The 17,397-nt window shown below is 39.8% G+C and overlaps 1 protein-coding gene across 3 annotated transcripts in view; it reads right to left on the bottom strand.

Moving 5' to 3' along the window:
- Positions 1-17,397, bottom strand: part of BAZ1A (bromodomain adjacent to zinc finger domain 1A) — a 108,505-nt gene that overhangs the window by 86,999 nt on the left and 4,109 nt on the right. For 2 of the 3 annotated variants that reach the window (XM_053594689.1, XM_053594688.1), the window contains one exon: positions 7,394-7,672. The exons of the other annotated variant lie outside the window; for it this stretch is intronic. In XM_053594689.1, the coding sequence (XP_053450664.1) occupies positions 7,394-7,672 (279 nt within the window). The remainder of the gene's footprint in view (positions 1-7,393; positions 7,673-17,397) is intronic. 3 annotated transcript variants of the gene reach the window in all.

Genomic DNA, 17,397 nt, shown 5'->3' with positions numbered 1-17,397 from the left:
TTTCATCCTATGAAGCAACCCTGTAAGGCAGGGGTCCATTTACTAGATGAAAAAGTACTAAAGCTCAGAGAGTTTAAATTATTTGTTCACAGACATACAGCTAATCATAAATGGCAGAACCACAAACCAAGATAGCCAAAGAAATTATTTTATAGCCTCGCATTAGGCTACCTACCCTCTTACTTCTCCTGATTTTAAATCCTATCATTCACTATTTATAAGACAGGAAGAGAAACTCCAGGACTTTGTTTTGTTCACTATTATATCTCCAGGGTCTAGAAGAGTGCAAGCATATAGTAGGAGATCAATAAAGTATGTTTTGTTTTGGAGACAGTCTCACTCTGTCGTCCTGGGGAGAGTGCTGTAACATCATCATAGCTCACAGCAACCTCAAACTCTTGGGCTCAAGAGATCCTCTTGCCTCAGCCTCCCAAGTAACTGGGACAACAGATGCCTGCCAAGATGCCCAGCTAATTTTTTCTGTTTTTAGGAGGGATGGGATCTCGCTCTCACTCAGGCTGGTCTCAAACTCCTGAGCTCAAGCAATCTTCTGGTTCACTCTAACCTCTAGTTCACTCTAACCAAAATTCTGGTCTGGTGAACGCTGGAGTTCACTGTAACCTCTAGTTCACTCTAACCAGAATTCTGGTCTCAAGTGATCTTTCCACCTCAAACTCCCAACCTGCCTCAAACAACCCAGTACTAGGAGTTCAGACCCACTGTACCCAGCAATAAATATATGTCGAATAATTACCAAAAAACCCCCCAAAACAATCACTTAACTTCTTTGGATCTCTGTTTCCTCATCTGTAAATGGAGACAATACCTTCTTGCCTCCTACCTAATGACATGATGTATACACAAAGCATCTGGTAGCCATTTTAGAATGAATAGACCTAACTTCCAATTTAGTGCTATTTTCACAAGGCTACCTATTCGCAGAGCAAAAATAGCAGTAGCAGCCAAAGTGGGTGGTAATCAGGATGGGGAATGTAAAGAACCAAACTGTAGGTTTTCTTTCCCCGTACAGTTCATCTCAGCAGGCAGCCATTCTCTTTACCACTTGTTTGTCTCCCTCCTCACCATTACCCCTGTTCATTCAACAAATAACTACTAGGGTCACGTTCAAAGTGCTGGGGATACAGTAGTGAACAAGAATTCCTAAGCTCATGGAGCTTACATTCTGGTAGAGGAGACCAGCAAGAAACAAAAACAGGAAGGAAAGGGCTCAGCGCCTGTAGCTCAGCGGCCAGGGCGCAGGCACATGCACCTGGGTTGGTGAGTTCAAACCCAGTCCGGCCTGCCAAACAACTTTGACAACTACAACAACAACAAAAAAAATAGCCAGGCACTACCGGGGAGGCTAGGGCAAGAGAATCACTTAAGCCTAAGAGTTTCAGGTTGCTGTGAGCTATGATGCCACAGCACTCTACCAAGGGTAACAAAGTAAGACTGTCTCAAAAAAACAACACAAAAAAAAAAGGAAGGAAAATATAACAGAACCTCCATAGTTGACCACCTCCCTACATTGACGCCTCTGTAAGTTGACCTAATTTTCATACACCAGACATGCACAACATGCAGTTATCAGTACAGTAGGCCTAGTTCCATATGTTGACCAGTTCGTTAGAGTCCCCTGGGTGGTCAACTCACAGAGGTTCTACTATATGTTAGGTAGTGCTAAGGAAGAGGAAAAGCAAGGAAGGAAGATAGAAAGTATTGGGGCTAGAACCGAACAGTATTCTTAAAAATTGGCCAAGAAAGATAATTTTATGTTAAATGTATTTTGCCACAAATTAAAAATATATATTTAATAAAAATCATATTTAAATGTTAGTGTAAGGAAATGTTTAATTTTAGATAGAACAGACAGAAGGCTTCAATGATAGAGTTGATACAGAGGAAAAGATGCAAAGAAGTAAGAGAGTTGGGCACGTTCATAGCTTGGGGAAAGAATTCCAGGCAAAAAGAATTCCATAGCTTGGGGAAAGAATTCCCTGGGATAGATACCATGTCTATTGCATTTGAGAAGAATCAAGTATGTTTGTCTTAGTGAGTGGGGAAGCTGTTCACCATTATATCCACAGCACCTAAATCAGTGTCGGACAAAGGAACTCAAACACATGACTTCTGTAGAGAAGCAAAACTGGCATATATAGGTACCTCCCTTTAAATTAGATCGTTATTATTTCATACCTCGCAGGGTAGTGTGGATGATTTATGAGAACAAGAAAAACAAATAATATCATTACTTTGTCCTAAAGGAAGAAGATTTTTTAATTACTTCTAACTATTTTTCCTTGTGACTTTCTGCTTTGAATTGAAAAAAATTTTAATTACTTAACTTAAAAACTTAATGAATTATCACTGGCTTCTTGAGTCCCTTTTACTACTTTACTACTACCTGATCCTCTTTTAAATCCTTACTGTCTTACACTTTATCATTTCCAATTAACATTTTCACATGCTACCTCTTAATATTTATTATTTTTACCTTATCTACTACTTCCTCTTCAATAAGGCTCACAGCAAGTTAGAAAGGATAAACAAAATAACTTTGTAAAGATGTCAGCTTTAAGGATGTGTTAGTAAACTATATATATAAATCTTAACCCATGCTGTCTCCAGTCTCTAGTTTCAAGCTCCACAACCTACACCCTCCCAAAAAACTACCCTGTGGTGCCTGTAATCTCAGTGATCTTGGGAACAAGGGACTTAAAATAGTGGATCTAGTAACTGTAATCATCCTTAGTTTTAGATGAAAACAACTAAGGAATTCATATTCTCATGTTCTCACAAGCACCTGTCTGATTAACCCCATTCTATGCTTAACTGTAAATATATTAGAAAAAGAGTTTCATACATGGGGTGGCGCCTGTGGCTCAGTCAGTAAGGCGCCGGCCCCATATACGGAGGGTGGCGGGTTCAAACCCAGCCCCGGCTGAACTGCAACCAAAAAATAGCCGGGCGTTGTGGCGGGCACCTGTAGTCCCAGCTACTCGGGAGGCTGAGGCAAGAGAATCGCTTAAGCCCAGGAGTTGGAGGTTGCTGTGAGCTGTGTGACACCACGGCACTCTACCGAGGGCCATAAAGTAAGACTCTGTTTCTACAAAAAAAAAAAAAAAAGAGTTTCATACATTATTTTATTTTATTTTTGAGACAGAGCCTCAAGCTGTCGCCCTGGGTAGAGTGCCATGGCATCACAGCTCACACCAACTTCCAGCTGCTGAGCTTAAGCAATTCTCTTGCCTCGGCCTCCCAAGTAGCTGGGACTACAGGCGCCTACCACAATGCCAGGCTACTTTTTGATTATAGTTGTCATTGTCGTTTGGCAAGCCTGGGCTGGATTCGAATCTGCCAGTCCTGGTATATGTGGCTAGCACTGTAGCCGCTTGAGCGCCAAGCCCATATATTAGTTTAATAGAACACATTCAATATGTTATTTAAGGGGGGAAAACTTTAGGCATGATCACAGATTAAGAGAGCCAATATATGTTAAAAATTTAAGCCTTAAAAATTTAGAAAAACACCAGTTTCTTGTATTTCACAATTTAAAAGCTTCAACAGGAAGAGGTATATTTCCTAATGAATTTCAATTAAATTGTTATTTCTAGATTTCCCCTTTCTACAATGTACTCTAGTTTATTCCTGTTACTTACAGCTACAACTGAAGTCTATTTTCAAGGTACAACAAAAAAAGGCTATACATGTGGCATTACATTTCTATATGTAAACTATATTATTAATGTTAAAGGTTTATGTATCTTCTTTTGGGAAGAGACATCTTTAAAAATTTAAATTAGGGACGGTGCCTGTGGCTCAGTGAGTAGGGTGCTGGCTCCATATACCAAGGGTGGCAGGTTCAAACCTGCCCTAGCTAAACTGCAACAAAAATGTTTAGCCAGGCATTGTGGCGGGCACCTGAAGTCCCAGCTAGTTGGGAGGCTGAAGCAAGAGAATTGCCTAAGCCCAAGACCTGGAGGTTGCTGTGAGCTGTGACACCACATCACTCTACCGAGGGCAACAAAGTGAGACTCTATATCTAAAAAAAAAAAAAAGGAACAAGAATTAAATTAAAATTTAAAAGGCTTATGTATCACAATGGCTTATAAATTATAAAACACTTTTGGCACAAGCCAAATAAAAATAATGGCTATTAGAAAAAAATTGTCATGATCCCCAAACATGGTCATATTATTTCCTTTGATGATAAAGATCAAAATATGAAAACCTAGAAGAGCTGTGGCTCACACTGTAATCCCAGCATTTTGGGAAGCCAAGGTGGTAGATCACCCGAGCTCAAGAGTTCGAAACCAGCCTGAGCTAGAGTGAGATCCCAACTCTAAAAAAATAGCCAGGCACTGTGGCGGCCACCTATAGTCCCAGCTACTCATGAGGCTGAGGCAAGAGAATAGCTTAAGCCCAAGAGTTAAAGGTTGCTGTGAGCTATGACCCCAAGGCACTCAACTGAGGGCGACAAGTGAGACTCTGTCTCAAAAAAAAAAAAAAAAAAGAAAAGAAAATCTATCTTCTAAGTATGTCACCAAAAGTATAAACCATTAAACATACTCCAATACAATATTTATAACATGCTCCTTTTCTTAAAGGGTATGTTCTTGGTGGAATTACTGGTGATGACATATTAATTTCCCACATTAAAAATATGTGTTCATATGTGTTTTTTCTAAAATAAAGATATAATTTTTTCCTAAATGTCATTGGACATACAAAAAATCCTCCAATTTTTATCATTTGTTGCTTCCACAATTTTTTTTTTTGAGACAGAGCCTCAAGCTGTCACTCTGGGTAGAGTGCCGTGGCATCACAGTTCACAGCAACCTCCAACTCCTGGGCTCAAGCAATTCTCCTGCCTCCGCTTCCCAAGTGGCGCCTGCCACAATGCCGGCTAGTGTTTTGGTTGCAGCTGTCGTTGTCTGGTGGGACCCGGGCTGGATTTGAACCTGCCAGCTCAGGTATATGTGGCTGGTGCCTTAGCTGCTTTGAGCCACAGGCACCAAGCTACTTCCACAATTTTTTTTTTTTTTTTTTTTTTTTTTAGAGACAGAGTCTCACGGTACCGCCCTCGGGTAGAGTGCCGAGGCGTCACACGGCTCACGGCAACCTCTTAACTCTTGGGCTTACGCAATTCTCTTGCCTCAGCCTCCCGAGCAGCTGGGACTACGGCGCCCGCCACAACGCCCGGCTATTTTTTGTTGCGGTTTGGCCGGGGCTGGGTTTGAACCCGCCACCCTCGGCATATGGGGCTGGCGCTCTACTCACTGAGCCACAGGCGCTGCCCTACTTCCACAATTTTTAAAAGAACTTCAATCACTTGCCAAAATCAAATGCTAACAAGTTTAGATCTCATTATAAACATCACTTGGCTTTAGAGTACCATTTAATCATCAAAATGAATTAAGTTAATTTGTTAAGACATTTTTCTAAAGTTACATATAAAGTCATAATGGTTCTCTAAAATAATACAATAAAGAACATAATTAACTTTTGACAGCTAAACTTTATTTATTTTTATTTTTTATTTATTTTTTTTAGAGACAGCATCTCACTTTGTCGCCTTCAGTACAGTGCCATGGCACCACAGCTCACAGCAACCTCCAGCCTCTTAGGCTTAGGCTTAGGCAATTCAACAATTCTCTTGTCTCAGCCTCCCGAGCAGCCGGGACCATTGGCGCCCACCACAACACCCTACTATTTTTTTGTTGTTGTTGTTGCTGTTGCAGTTTGGCTGGGGCAAAATTCAAACCCGCCACCCTCGGTATATGGGTGCCCTACTCACTGAGCCACAGGTGCCCCCAGATAGCTAAACTTTAAAATTCAGGAAAAAAACTTGCATTCAGGTCAAGAATGAGGGGGAGGAAAACATCTGAAAAATAGTCACTAGCCCCAAAAGTCAAGAGGCAATAAAGTTGTCTCACTTGTCGCCCTTGATAGAGTACGTGGCGTCACAGCTCACAGCAACCTCTAGCTCCTGGGCCAGGTGATTCTCTTGCCTCAGTCTCCTAAGTAGCTGGGACTACAGGTGCCTGCTATAACACCTGGCTATTATTTTGTTGCAGTTTGGCCAGGGCTGGGTTTGAACCCGCCACCCTACTCACTGAGCCACAGGTACCACCAGCCATAAAGTTTTATTATAATAAATGTCAACCACAAATGCTTAAGACTTCAAGAAAACATTGATAAGTTTTAATTTAGTGCCATAGATTATGTCATTTTCCATTTTCATATGTGAAAAATTCACTCTATTCCTAAAGATTTAGGTAAAAAAGGAAAAGAACTCACACTGAGTCAGGAGCAGTGGCTCGCTACTATAATCCTAGCACTTCTGAGAGGATGGATGGCTTGAGGCCAGGAATTTTAGACCAGCCTGAGCAAAAGAATGAACCCCCCATCTCTACCAAAGAAAGAAAGGAGAGAGAGAGCGCACAGAGTGTGGTGTACACATCTATAATCTCAGCTACTTGGGAGGCTGAGGGAGGAAGACCGCTTGAGCCTAAGAGTTTAAGGTTACTGTGAGCTATGATGACACCATTGCACTGAATGGGAGAATTATATAATATATTAATTATATCTCCAAGCAGTTTGAAAAAGTTAAAAGAAGAGAAGAGAACTTAGTAGAGTATATAAAACTCCATCTTCATTTTCTTAAACAAAATACTAAACCCAGGAAGAAATACAGGCATATTTAAACTATTAGGTAACATCATGAGGACACAGGAGATACTACTATCTAAGATTTTTTTTTTTTTTTTTTCGTAGAGACAGAGTCTCATCCTATGGCCCTTGGTAGAGTGCCGTGGCCTCACACAGCTCACAGCAACCTCCAACTCCTGGGCTTAGGCGATTCTCTTGCCTCAGCCTCCCGAATAGCTGGGACTACAGGTGCCCGCCACAACGCCCGGCTATTTTTTGGTTGCAGTTTGGCCGGGGCCGGGTTCGAACCCGCCACCCTCGGTATATGGGGGCCGGCGCCCTACCGACTGAGCCACAGGCGCCACCCACTATCTAAGATTTTTTACTCTTAAAAATGGACCTTTCCTAGGATGGGAATTATTAATATAGTAAATTAAAGAGAAGGAAGGTGGTTTATATAGCAATCAACTAATTTCTAGGAGAAGGAATGTATATGCGTGTCTGTGGATATAAACAGACACAGACACATTCATCTATGTTTTTCATGGCATATGTATAAATTAGCTTTGGAAAGAAATACAAGATACACACAAAAAAGCTAACATTAGGGCTATCTGTGGGTTAATAGGGTATCTGGAGCATAGTAAAAGGGAAGATCTCCTTAGGTCACCCTCTTATATGTTTTGAATTTTAAGCAATGTGAATATAAACTTATCAAGAGGAAAAATTAAAAATACTTTACCTTGCACCATTGTTCCTAATGACTTCCACAGTTTCTTCAACAAAATATCGATCCTTGACATATGCAAAGATATCATCACAAATTTCATGTAAGCGTGAACGATGGGTTAGGTTGGTCAAGTATAAAACTGGAATAATTAGTGGTTCTGGAAAACTCTGAAGATTCTGTCTTGCTTTTTTTTCTGACTCAAGTGCTTCCTGATATGTCAGTCCAGGTCTACCCGTCACAGCACAACTCCATACAAGGCTGTTGCACAGAATGGTTCGTTCAAAAAAGTCACTGATTAAAAAACAAAAACAAAAACCCATTACCTATCATTTCACAAGTTTTACCTTAAAAGCTGATACCTTTTATCAGCTTCTTTTAGTGCCTTTAATACAAAATTTTACATAGAATCACAGAACTCAAATAAGGGTTTTTTAACTGGTCAACTTATACATTAATACAAACCTAAGAAAAAGTATATTTAGACTAGACATTTATATTTTGCAATTTAAAGGCACATCAGCCAAAAGTGGACTTTTGAGTCCTGTCAGTTTTGAAATTGAGAGTCAAAGTGAAAATAAATTGAGTCTTCCTTTTTCCTTTTAATTTTTAAGCCTTCTGTTTGAAAGCAGTCAGAACACTATATACAGTCAATTCAAGCACTTAACTATGAATTTTTAAAAGGCTTTAATGTAACAGCAGAAAACTGAGAAATCTAAGCATCTAACAGTAAGAGGAAACTAAGTAAATTACAGTCCCTCATATAGTAAAAAATCATAGTCATTAAAAAGTTTAAGAAATGTTCTTATATGATACGTTAATAGAAAAAAATCCTATTTCCAGTTTTCTCACTCCCATATTTTTTATAAATATACGATGATCTTATTATATAAACACTATATTATCTTGTTTTTTGGATACTGTATGTGCTACATGTATTTACATAGTATGAATAATATGTATAGTATGTTCCCTGTGAAGAAAGGAGGGAACTGGGAAGAAAGGAAAAGAAAAACTTCTTTTGAAATACTATTTTTATATTGTTTGAATTTGTATAGTAAGCATTACTTGTGTATAATTTGGCAATAAATATTTTTTAATATAAAAAGGTTAAGACATTTGCAAAAAGGTTAACAAGGGCTGCCTCTAAGTGGTATGATAAAGTAGTTAAATTTTTTCCCACTATACTTTAGCCTACGTTTTTTTTTTTTTTTTTGAAACAGAGTCTCACTCTGTTGTCCAGGCTAGAGTGCTGTGACATCAGCCTACTTCTCAGCAACCTCACACTCCTGAGTTCAAGCAATCCTCTTCCCTCAGCCTCCTAAGCAGCTAAGACTACAGGTGCCTGCCACAACACCCAGCTAATTTTTCCTTTTTTGTTAGCAATGGGATCTCACTCTTGCTTAGGCTGGTACTAAACTCCTGAGCTCAAGGGATATTCCCAGAGTGCTAGGATTAAAGGCATGAGCCACCGGACCCAGCCCTACTTTTCAATAATTATATGTAATCAATATAATTAAGTCACTGTTTTTCAACTTTTCTCCTTCCTGAAATTTCTCTCTTTCCTTCGCCCATCATTTTAAAAGTTCTTAAATTGGGCGGCGCCTGTGGCTCAGTGAGCAGGGCGCCGGCCCCATATACCGAGGGTGGCGGGTTCAAACCCAGCCCTGGCCAAACTGCAACAAAAAAAATAGCCGGGCGTTGTAGCGGGCACCTGTAGTCCCAGCTACTCGGGAGGCTGAGGCAGGAGAATCGCCTAAGCCCAGGAGTTGGAGGTTGCTGTGAACTGTGTGATGCCACGGCACTCTACCAAGGGCAATAAAGTGAAACTCTGTCTCTACAAAAAAAAAAAAAAAAAAAAAAGTTCTTAAATTGCTGTATATTTATATCCTGGTTAGTATCTACCTGTATGGGATATTCCTATAGTAGTCTGAGTTCTAAAGAAGATTTGGGACAATTTGTATATGTCTATAGAACAACAACAACAACAAAAATGATTCTCTATGAAAATGAAGAGAAACTTAGGAGATCTACAGAAATAACATGCATATAACTCTAATTTAGTACAAAGATTCTTTTGAAGCTTGCGTTAGTATAGGGGATAATAGGGGATGAGTATCATTAAAAAGTAAAAAGCAGTGGCCGGGCGTGCTGGCTCACGCCTGTAGTCCCAGTGCTGTGGGAGGCCGAGGCAGGTGGATTTCCTACACTCGGAGGTTCGAGACCAGTATGAGCAGGAGTGAGCCAGAGTGAAACCCATCTCTACCAACACACACAAAAAAGCCAGTTGTTGTGGAGAGTGTCTGTAATCCCAGCTACTGGGGAGGCAAAGGGAAAGAGAATTGCCAAAAGAAGAACAGAAAAAAAAAAAACTTCAAATGAAGAAGAACAAACAAGCAAGCTGAAACTAAAAATTAAAAAAAAGAGAGAGGAAAAAAAGTAAAAAGCAGGATTCTTTATAAGACAGAAGAGATATCCTAAGAATCAGAGGAAGAGAAGAAGGGAAGGTATAGAAGAAATTAAAAAAGAAATGGGGCGGTGCCTGTGGCTCAAAGGAGTAGGGTGCTGGCCCCATATGCCAGAGGTGGCGGGTTCAAACCCAGCCCCGGCCAAAACTGCAAATAAATAAATAAATAAATAAATAAATAAATAAATACTAGAACACTTTTTTGAGGAAGTAGTATTAAAAGTTAGAACTTAAAGAAAAGTAGTGTTGAAGAAAGGAATGCCAGAGAGGAAAAGAGAACATAATCTGATGTTTATAATCGAGAAAATCTGTCAGATTAAATAATTTATTAGCTAAAGAGAGAAGGCAAAAGATATACCTAGCAGGTAGTTATCAATGGTGCAGAATAAAATGAATGAATAAGTGAATAAATTAATCTTAAAGAGGTTTTATTTAATTTTACTACCTAAAATTGCAGTGTAACTTAGAAATGTTTTTAAAAGTTCCAAACTTGGGCGGCGCCTGTGGCTCAGTCGGTAAGGCTCCGGCCCCATATACCGAGGGTGGCGGGTTCAAACCCGGCCCCGGCCAAACTGCAACCAAAAAATAGCCGGGCGTTGTGGCGGGCACCTGTAGTCCCAGCTACCTGGGAGGCTGAGGCAAGAGGATCGCTTAAGCCCCAGGAGTTGGAGGTTGCTGTGAGCTGTGTGAGGCCACGGCACTCTACCGAGGGCCATAAAGTGAGACTCTGTCTCTACCAAAAAAAAAAAAAAAAAAGTTACAAACTTGAAGGCTAAGCCTGTGGCTCAAAGGAGTGGGGCGTGTCCCCATATGCCAGAGGTGGCAGGTTCAAACCCGGCCCTGGACAAAAACTGCAAAAAAATAAAAATAAAAATAATAATAATAATAATAAAATAAAAAGTTCCAAACTTGAGACCGTGTCTCAAAAATAAAAGTTCTAAACTTTTTCCTATAGAAACAAACATATCTGTAGGATTTAATCTTCCAAACCAACACATAGTTAGCTCATAATATACATGATGTATACTTTTTTTCTTTTTATAAATGATACTATAACAAGTGTACGTATTTGGGGGATCCATGTGATATTTTATACCTGTATGCAACGTATAATGATTCAATGAGGGTAACTGGGAATCCAGCACATGAGGTATGCTTCTAATAATTTAAATTACACCTACTATTGTTTAAGAAAATTATACTTCAAATCTAGATATCTTATACATTAGTCTGTGAAGCAGTGCTAATAGAAATAGTATGCTAGCCACATGTATAATTTTAAATTTTCTAGTGGTCACATTTAAAAACTTTTAAAAATACCAATGAAATTACCTGGCTTATTGTACCCTCAATGAATCCCCAACAATAAAAAAAAAAAAAAATACAAATGAAATTACTTTTGTATATATTTTAACCCAATATATCAAAATAATTTCAATACATAATAAATATGTTAAAAATTGAAATATTTCATATTCTTTCTTTTCTTATACTAAATCTTCAAAATCATATGTGTATTTTATATTTAATGCCTATCCTTTTTTATTAATTTCAAATTAATATGAGGGTACAAATGTTTAGGTTACTTTGTTTCCATTTCTAAGGTAAAGTTTAAGTTGTAGTTGTGCCTTTCAACCAGGGGGCATGCTTAACACCCTCGCCTTGTGTACATTAGGTGAGATCCCCACAATCGCCATCCCTCCTCCCCTCCCCTCCCCTCACTTAGTGTCCATCTTAATTTAGACTAGTCACATTTCAAGTGCTTAAAAACCCACATGGACAATTATTGACTCCTGCAATGAAAAGAATAGCTCTAGGGCGGCACCTGTGGCTAGGGCGCCAGCCCCATATACTGAGGGTGGCAGGTTCAAACCCAGCCCTGGCCGAATTGCAGGGCTGGGTTTGAACCTGCCACCCTCAGGTTCAAACCCAGTGGGTAGGGCGCCAGCCCCATATACTGAGGGTGGCAGGTTCAAACCCAGCCCTGGCCGAATTGCAACAAAAAAATAGTCGGGCGTTGTGGTGGACACCTGTAGTCCCAGCCACTTGGGAGGCTGAGCCAAGAGAATCGCCTAAGCCCAGGAACTGGAGGTTACTGTGAGCTGTGTGACGCCACGGCACTCTACCGAGGGTGATAAAGTGAAACTCTGTCTCTACAAAAAATAAAAAAAAAAAAAGAAAGAAAGAAAAGAATAGCTCTAGCCACAATAGCTAGGTGCTTAGGTTATTGGATATCATAGCAGAAGAATGGCTAAGTGTAAAGTGAGTTGCAATAAATACTTAGATTTAACTGTTGTCTAAAAATACCATGGACAACAAATACACAAGTACCTCACACCTCCATTAAAGTTGTTACCAGGCAGCAAAACAGGATAGTTAGTAACCAGTGATACACAGCTGCCCTCCATACACCCATTAAGGTTTCTACTATCTCATGCAAAAAGTTTGTGGTGTTTGTTTCCTTTGTGTCTATCTAATTCACAATGTTGTTACATTATGGCCTCACTGTACACAAAGATCTACCCTCAGGAAGGGGAAGCAGGGCACATTCTACAACACAGGCCATTTTAACGCAAGGGGAAAAATACCAGGGCTACCTCTCCCCTACTCATCACTCCCAAACAGCACAGCACTGTCTCTAACATTACACACTTCACTTTCTCCCACTTCTGTAATCCTGTTCATACTTCACCTGTTCATCATATACATGTCCATGTATAGTGTGTGTAGAGTTTAAGTATGTAGAGTTTGTTAAAAATACTGATCTCTACAATTTTTACAAGGTAAAGAATGTAAATAATGAAACTTTTTTATGAAGCACATTTTACTACTGTGACCAAAAGAAATTATAAAACATAAAGTTTTTTTTTTTGTAGAGACAAGAGTCTCACTTTACCGCCCTCGGTAGAGTGCCGTGGCGTCACAAGGCTCACAGCAACCTCCACCTCTTGGGCTTATGCGATTCTCTTGCCTCAGCCTCCCGAGTAGCTGGGACTACAGGAGCCTGCCACAATGGCCGGCTATTTTTTTGGTTGCAGTTTGGCCGGGCCTGGGTTTGAACCCACCACCCTCGGTGTATGGGGCCGGCGCCATACTCACTGAGCCACAGGCACCGCCCAAATACAAAGTATTTTATATGAATACAAATTTAGGCTGGTATAGATTATATCTGATGTATGACTGCATTCCTTCAAGAATACTCTCTACTAAAGGTGGGCATAATACTGGCCTGGAAACCAAATCCAGCCCCTCTGTTTTTATAGTATTACTAGAACACAGCCATGTCCATACTGTTAGGTATTATCTATAACTGCTTTCTCATTACAGTTAGACTTGGACAGGTTCAAGAGATCCTACAGCCAGCAAAACCTAAAATACTGATTATCTGGCCCTCTGCAGAAAACTCTTGACGACCCCTCCCTCTTTACCTAACTCCATAAGGAAAAATTGCTTCTGAGTTGCAAAGTAGAATTTTTTTTTTTTTGAGACAGAGTCACACTCTGGGGTGCCATGGCTCACCCTAGCTCACAGCAACCTCAAACACTTGGATTCAAGAGATCTTCTTGCCTCAGCCTCCCGAATAGGGATGGAACTACAGGCCCCCACCACCTCATTTTTAGTAGAGCCAGGGTCTCACTCTAGCTCAGACTGATCTCCAAGTCCTGAGTTCAAGTGCTTATGCCATCTCAGCCTCCCAGAGTGCTAAGATTACAGGCATGAGCCACCTTGCATGGCCTAGAATACTTCACTAAGAACATACTATAATACAAATTCAGCCATGGATGAACAAAGGATAACTATTAAGTTGCTGGATATTGGGAAAATTAAAAACCTAGTAGAACATTAAAATACAGCATGGGCCAAAAACTAATGTAAATATGACTTAAACATATGTTTAATATCACTTAATGTTAATATGACTTAAACATATTATATGCAAGAGATAGAAAGTATAACTTACAAACTTTAAAAAGTAATTATTGCTAGAAGATAACATGGGTTGTTCTAACAATTTCCTTCACTGACAGGGTTACAAAAACATACAGGGCAAACTTTTGATCAATAAAAAAAATTAAGTTAGGGCGGCTCCTGTGGCTCAGTAAGTAGGGCACCGGCCCCATATGCCGAGGGTGGCGGGTTCAGGCCCAGCCCCAGCCAAACTGCAACAAAAAATAGCCGGGCGTTGTGGCGGGCACCTGTAGTCCCAGCTGCTCGGGAGGCTGAGGCAAGAGAATCGCATAAGCCCAAGAGCTGGAGGTTGCTGTGAGCCGTGTGACGTCATGGCACTCTACCGAGGGCGGTACAGTGAGACTCTGGCTTCTACAAAAAAAAAAATTAAGTTTAGCTTAAAAAACACAGTAAAGGGGCGGCACCTATGGCTCAAAGGAGTAGGGCCCAGGCCCCATATGTCGGAGGTGGCGGGTTCAAACCTAGCCTCGGCCAAAAACTGCAAAAAAAAAAAAAAAAATTAAAGAGGCCAGGAGTGGCGGCTCATGCCTGTAATCCTAGTACTCTGTGAGGCCAAGGCAGGAGGATTGCTTGAGCTCAGGAGTTCGAAAGCAGCCTGAAAAGAATGAGATCCTGTCTCCACTGAAATAGAAAAATTAACCAAGTGTTTTGGGTGCCCATAGTCCCAGCTACTTGGGAAGCTGAAGGCAGGAGGATGGCTTGAGCCCAAGAGTTTGAGGTTTCTTTTTCAAAAAAGAAAAAAGTTAATGAAATTTTACTTTCTGCTTTATTTAATGCTGTCTTAGAGTTAGGCAACATACAAGGAAGGTTCCTAAAAAAGTGCAGATGACACAAAGCTGAGGAATATCAATGAAGATTTTCTAAACACGTAAACTAAAAGCTTAAGTGGACATCAACAAAAGTAAAACATGGTATAAGTACTGGATGTAAAAGCCTTTGCTTAACAATAATGGATGTAAAAAAATATGTATGTGCAACTCAAACAGTATCTAATCTTATTGTTCAGGTACCACATCTGCATTGATCCTAGGAGAATAACTAGTATGGTAGAAAAACAGTGTCAGAGTCACACAAAGTCACACTTGTATGCCTTCTTATTTATTTTCCTTCACTTAAAAAGGATTCTTAGAGTGCCCCATGTCAAAACTCTTTCTTCCCCATTCTGTCTTGTGAGCTCCATTGTTCAGATGCTGTCTGCCACTTCAGCGTTTCCCCTACTCCCCAGAAAAAGAGTTATCCACTCTATTTTCTATGCTCCAGCTATGCTGACTCCACAGCACATATCTGTATGTGACTTAGGCCAACATGCTGTACTCATTTGTTTCTCACTAGAGGGACAAATTGTCTCAGCATCTCCAAAGACCGTCCGAAGTATACTGGCAAGAACAAGCAAATGTTTAATGGGCTGCTCAGAAGAAAATGTCAAAATCCCAACTTTACCACTTCCGGAATGCAACTTTGGATAATTTGCATGCCCCTCCGTGAATTTGGTTCCCTTCCATGAACTGTTTTGTTTTTTTTTTTTTGGCCGGGGCTAGGTTTGAACCTGCCACCTCCAGCATATGGGATTGGCGCCCTACTCCTTGAGCCACAGGCGCCGCCCCCTTTCCATGAACTGTTAATGAGAAAATCAAATGAGTTAATTCTACATGAATGCCCCCATAATATACGTGCAATCAACAATCAATTCTTACTGTTCAGGCACCACATTTGCAGCAAAATCCTAGGAGAATAACCAGTATAGTAGGAAAAACAGTGTCAAATGAACATCTAAAAGTGCTTTGAGAATGTTTTAATGAGAAAATTAGGAAGAGTCAGAATTAACTATCTTAGATATCTAAAGATGTTTCTTCTTGGCAGTTCCTGAGGGTAAGCATAAGAGGAAAGAGTGTGAGTAAGTTTAAGTTCTTAAAAAATGGCTTTCATTGTTTTCATGGATAACATCAGTTAAATTATTAGTGAACAACCTAAATCTAATCAGGATGGCCCAGGTATAAAATCTTAACAAGCAAAAAGGGTTCAAGGTGTGCCCACTCCTTTGAAATATGACACTGCTGCTTTTCTTATCAAGAGTTGGAGTCTATTTCACTACCTTTTACATCTGAGTGGTCTAGTGATCTGTTCTGACCAACGTAATATTGAAATGATATTGAGTAACTTCCACTTTCACCCTCTTGAAACACTGAGACCACCATTAGAAGCAGGCAGGCCTAGCTTCTTGAGGATAAAAGACCACATGGTGAGAAAACCACTTCCAGCTGAGGTCCTAGGCCTGTGACTGACACTCTTTTACTCCAACCAGCCTCAGCTAGACTCCAGCTGACTGCAGCCAAGTTGAGTGAGCACAGAGGAGACCAGCAGAAAATACACTGACAAGCTATTTTGAGCAGCTAAGTTTTGAGGTAGCTTGGCTTATTGCACTACAATAACTGATAAACCTATTTTGTCTAAAGAATGCATTAATTAATACAAAATATAGTAGCCTAAGCAGATAAAAGGTAAAACTCAAAAATAAAAGCACTTAGGAATCTCTGCTATACCAAGAAAAAGCACTCATTGATCCAAGTATCAAGACCATGTGGCAGACTTATTCCTAAAGAAGAACTTAACATCTAATTTGAAGAAATCAGTTATGGAGCTTATGCAATTTCCTTCGAAAATCCCATGCTGATCAAACAGCCTTTAATTATAAGTAAATTTAACACATAACTGATCATCAGCATAGGATGGTGAAAGGCATTTTGCCCTACTATAAACTTGATAGCATTCTGGTGTGTCCATTTGATATCTAGAGCTTAAACATTTGGGAACGCAGTAGAAAAAGAAAATGTCTGAGCAGACAGTAGAGAGTGGTACATACACAAAGATCTAGTCAGCCAGCTTAAATTCCAGGCAATGTCTCTATTTTCTCTGTGCTATTTCTACAAATTTCAACAGATGTAGAAGAGTTTTCCATAATAAGCACCATGTGAAAATAAATAGTAAGAAGAGCATTAACTTGAGAGTGCTAGTGACGTGCAAGAATTTTAGTTTCATCAATTGCTAGATATGCAATTTTGGATACTATGACTTTGGACTTATGCCTCCCACCCCAACCTCATTTTGCTCATCTGCAAAAGGGGTCTGTTGAAAGGACTGAATTAACAAGTGTGATGATCAACAATGGAAACAGGATGCTTTACAAGCTCCTCAAATCTATTCCACTAGAAAGCCAGGCTGAAATATAAGCTAGACTACTAGTCATATTGTATAAGAGATTCCTAAATTCTGTATATAATGTTGTATTCACCCAAAGATTAAAAGTATATTTCAATTCCAAGTGTCTAAACGGTAAAAAAAAAAAAAAAAAAAAAGTTATTTTATTTAGGAGATTAAGTCACTGAGTAATGTATCATTTTCCTATCCCACAAATCTAGAATTTCTGTTCCATTTTTGGACAATCCACAGCCAAAATTATGCATTTTAGTTTATGCTTGCCTACAGTTAATATGCGTCCTATTTTTAATGAGTCGTCTTATGAAAGCAGGTCAAGTAAGAGTTTGCAATTAGTTAGGGAGACTGTAGTGAAGGAGAATGTAGTTCT

Source organism: Nycticebus coucang, chromosome 6 (assembly GCF_027406575.1).
Source record: "Nycticebus coucang isolate mNycCou1 chromosome 6, mNycCou1.pri, whole genome shotgun sequence".
NCBI lineage: Eukaryota > Metazoa > Chordata > Mammalia > Primates > Lorisidae > Nycticebus > Nycticebus coucang.
This window is presented reverse-complemented; position numbering and strand designations above follow the sequence as displayed.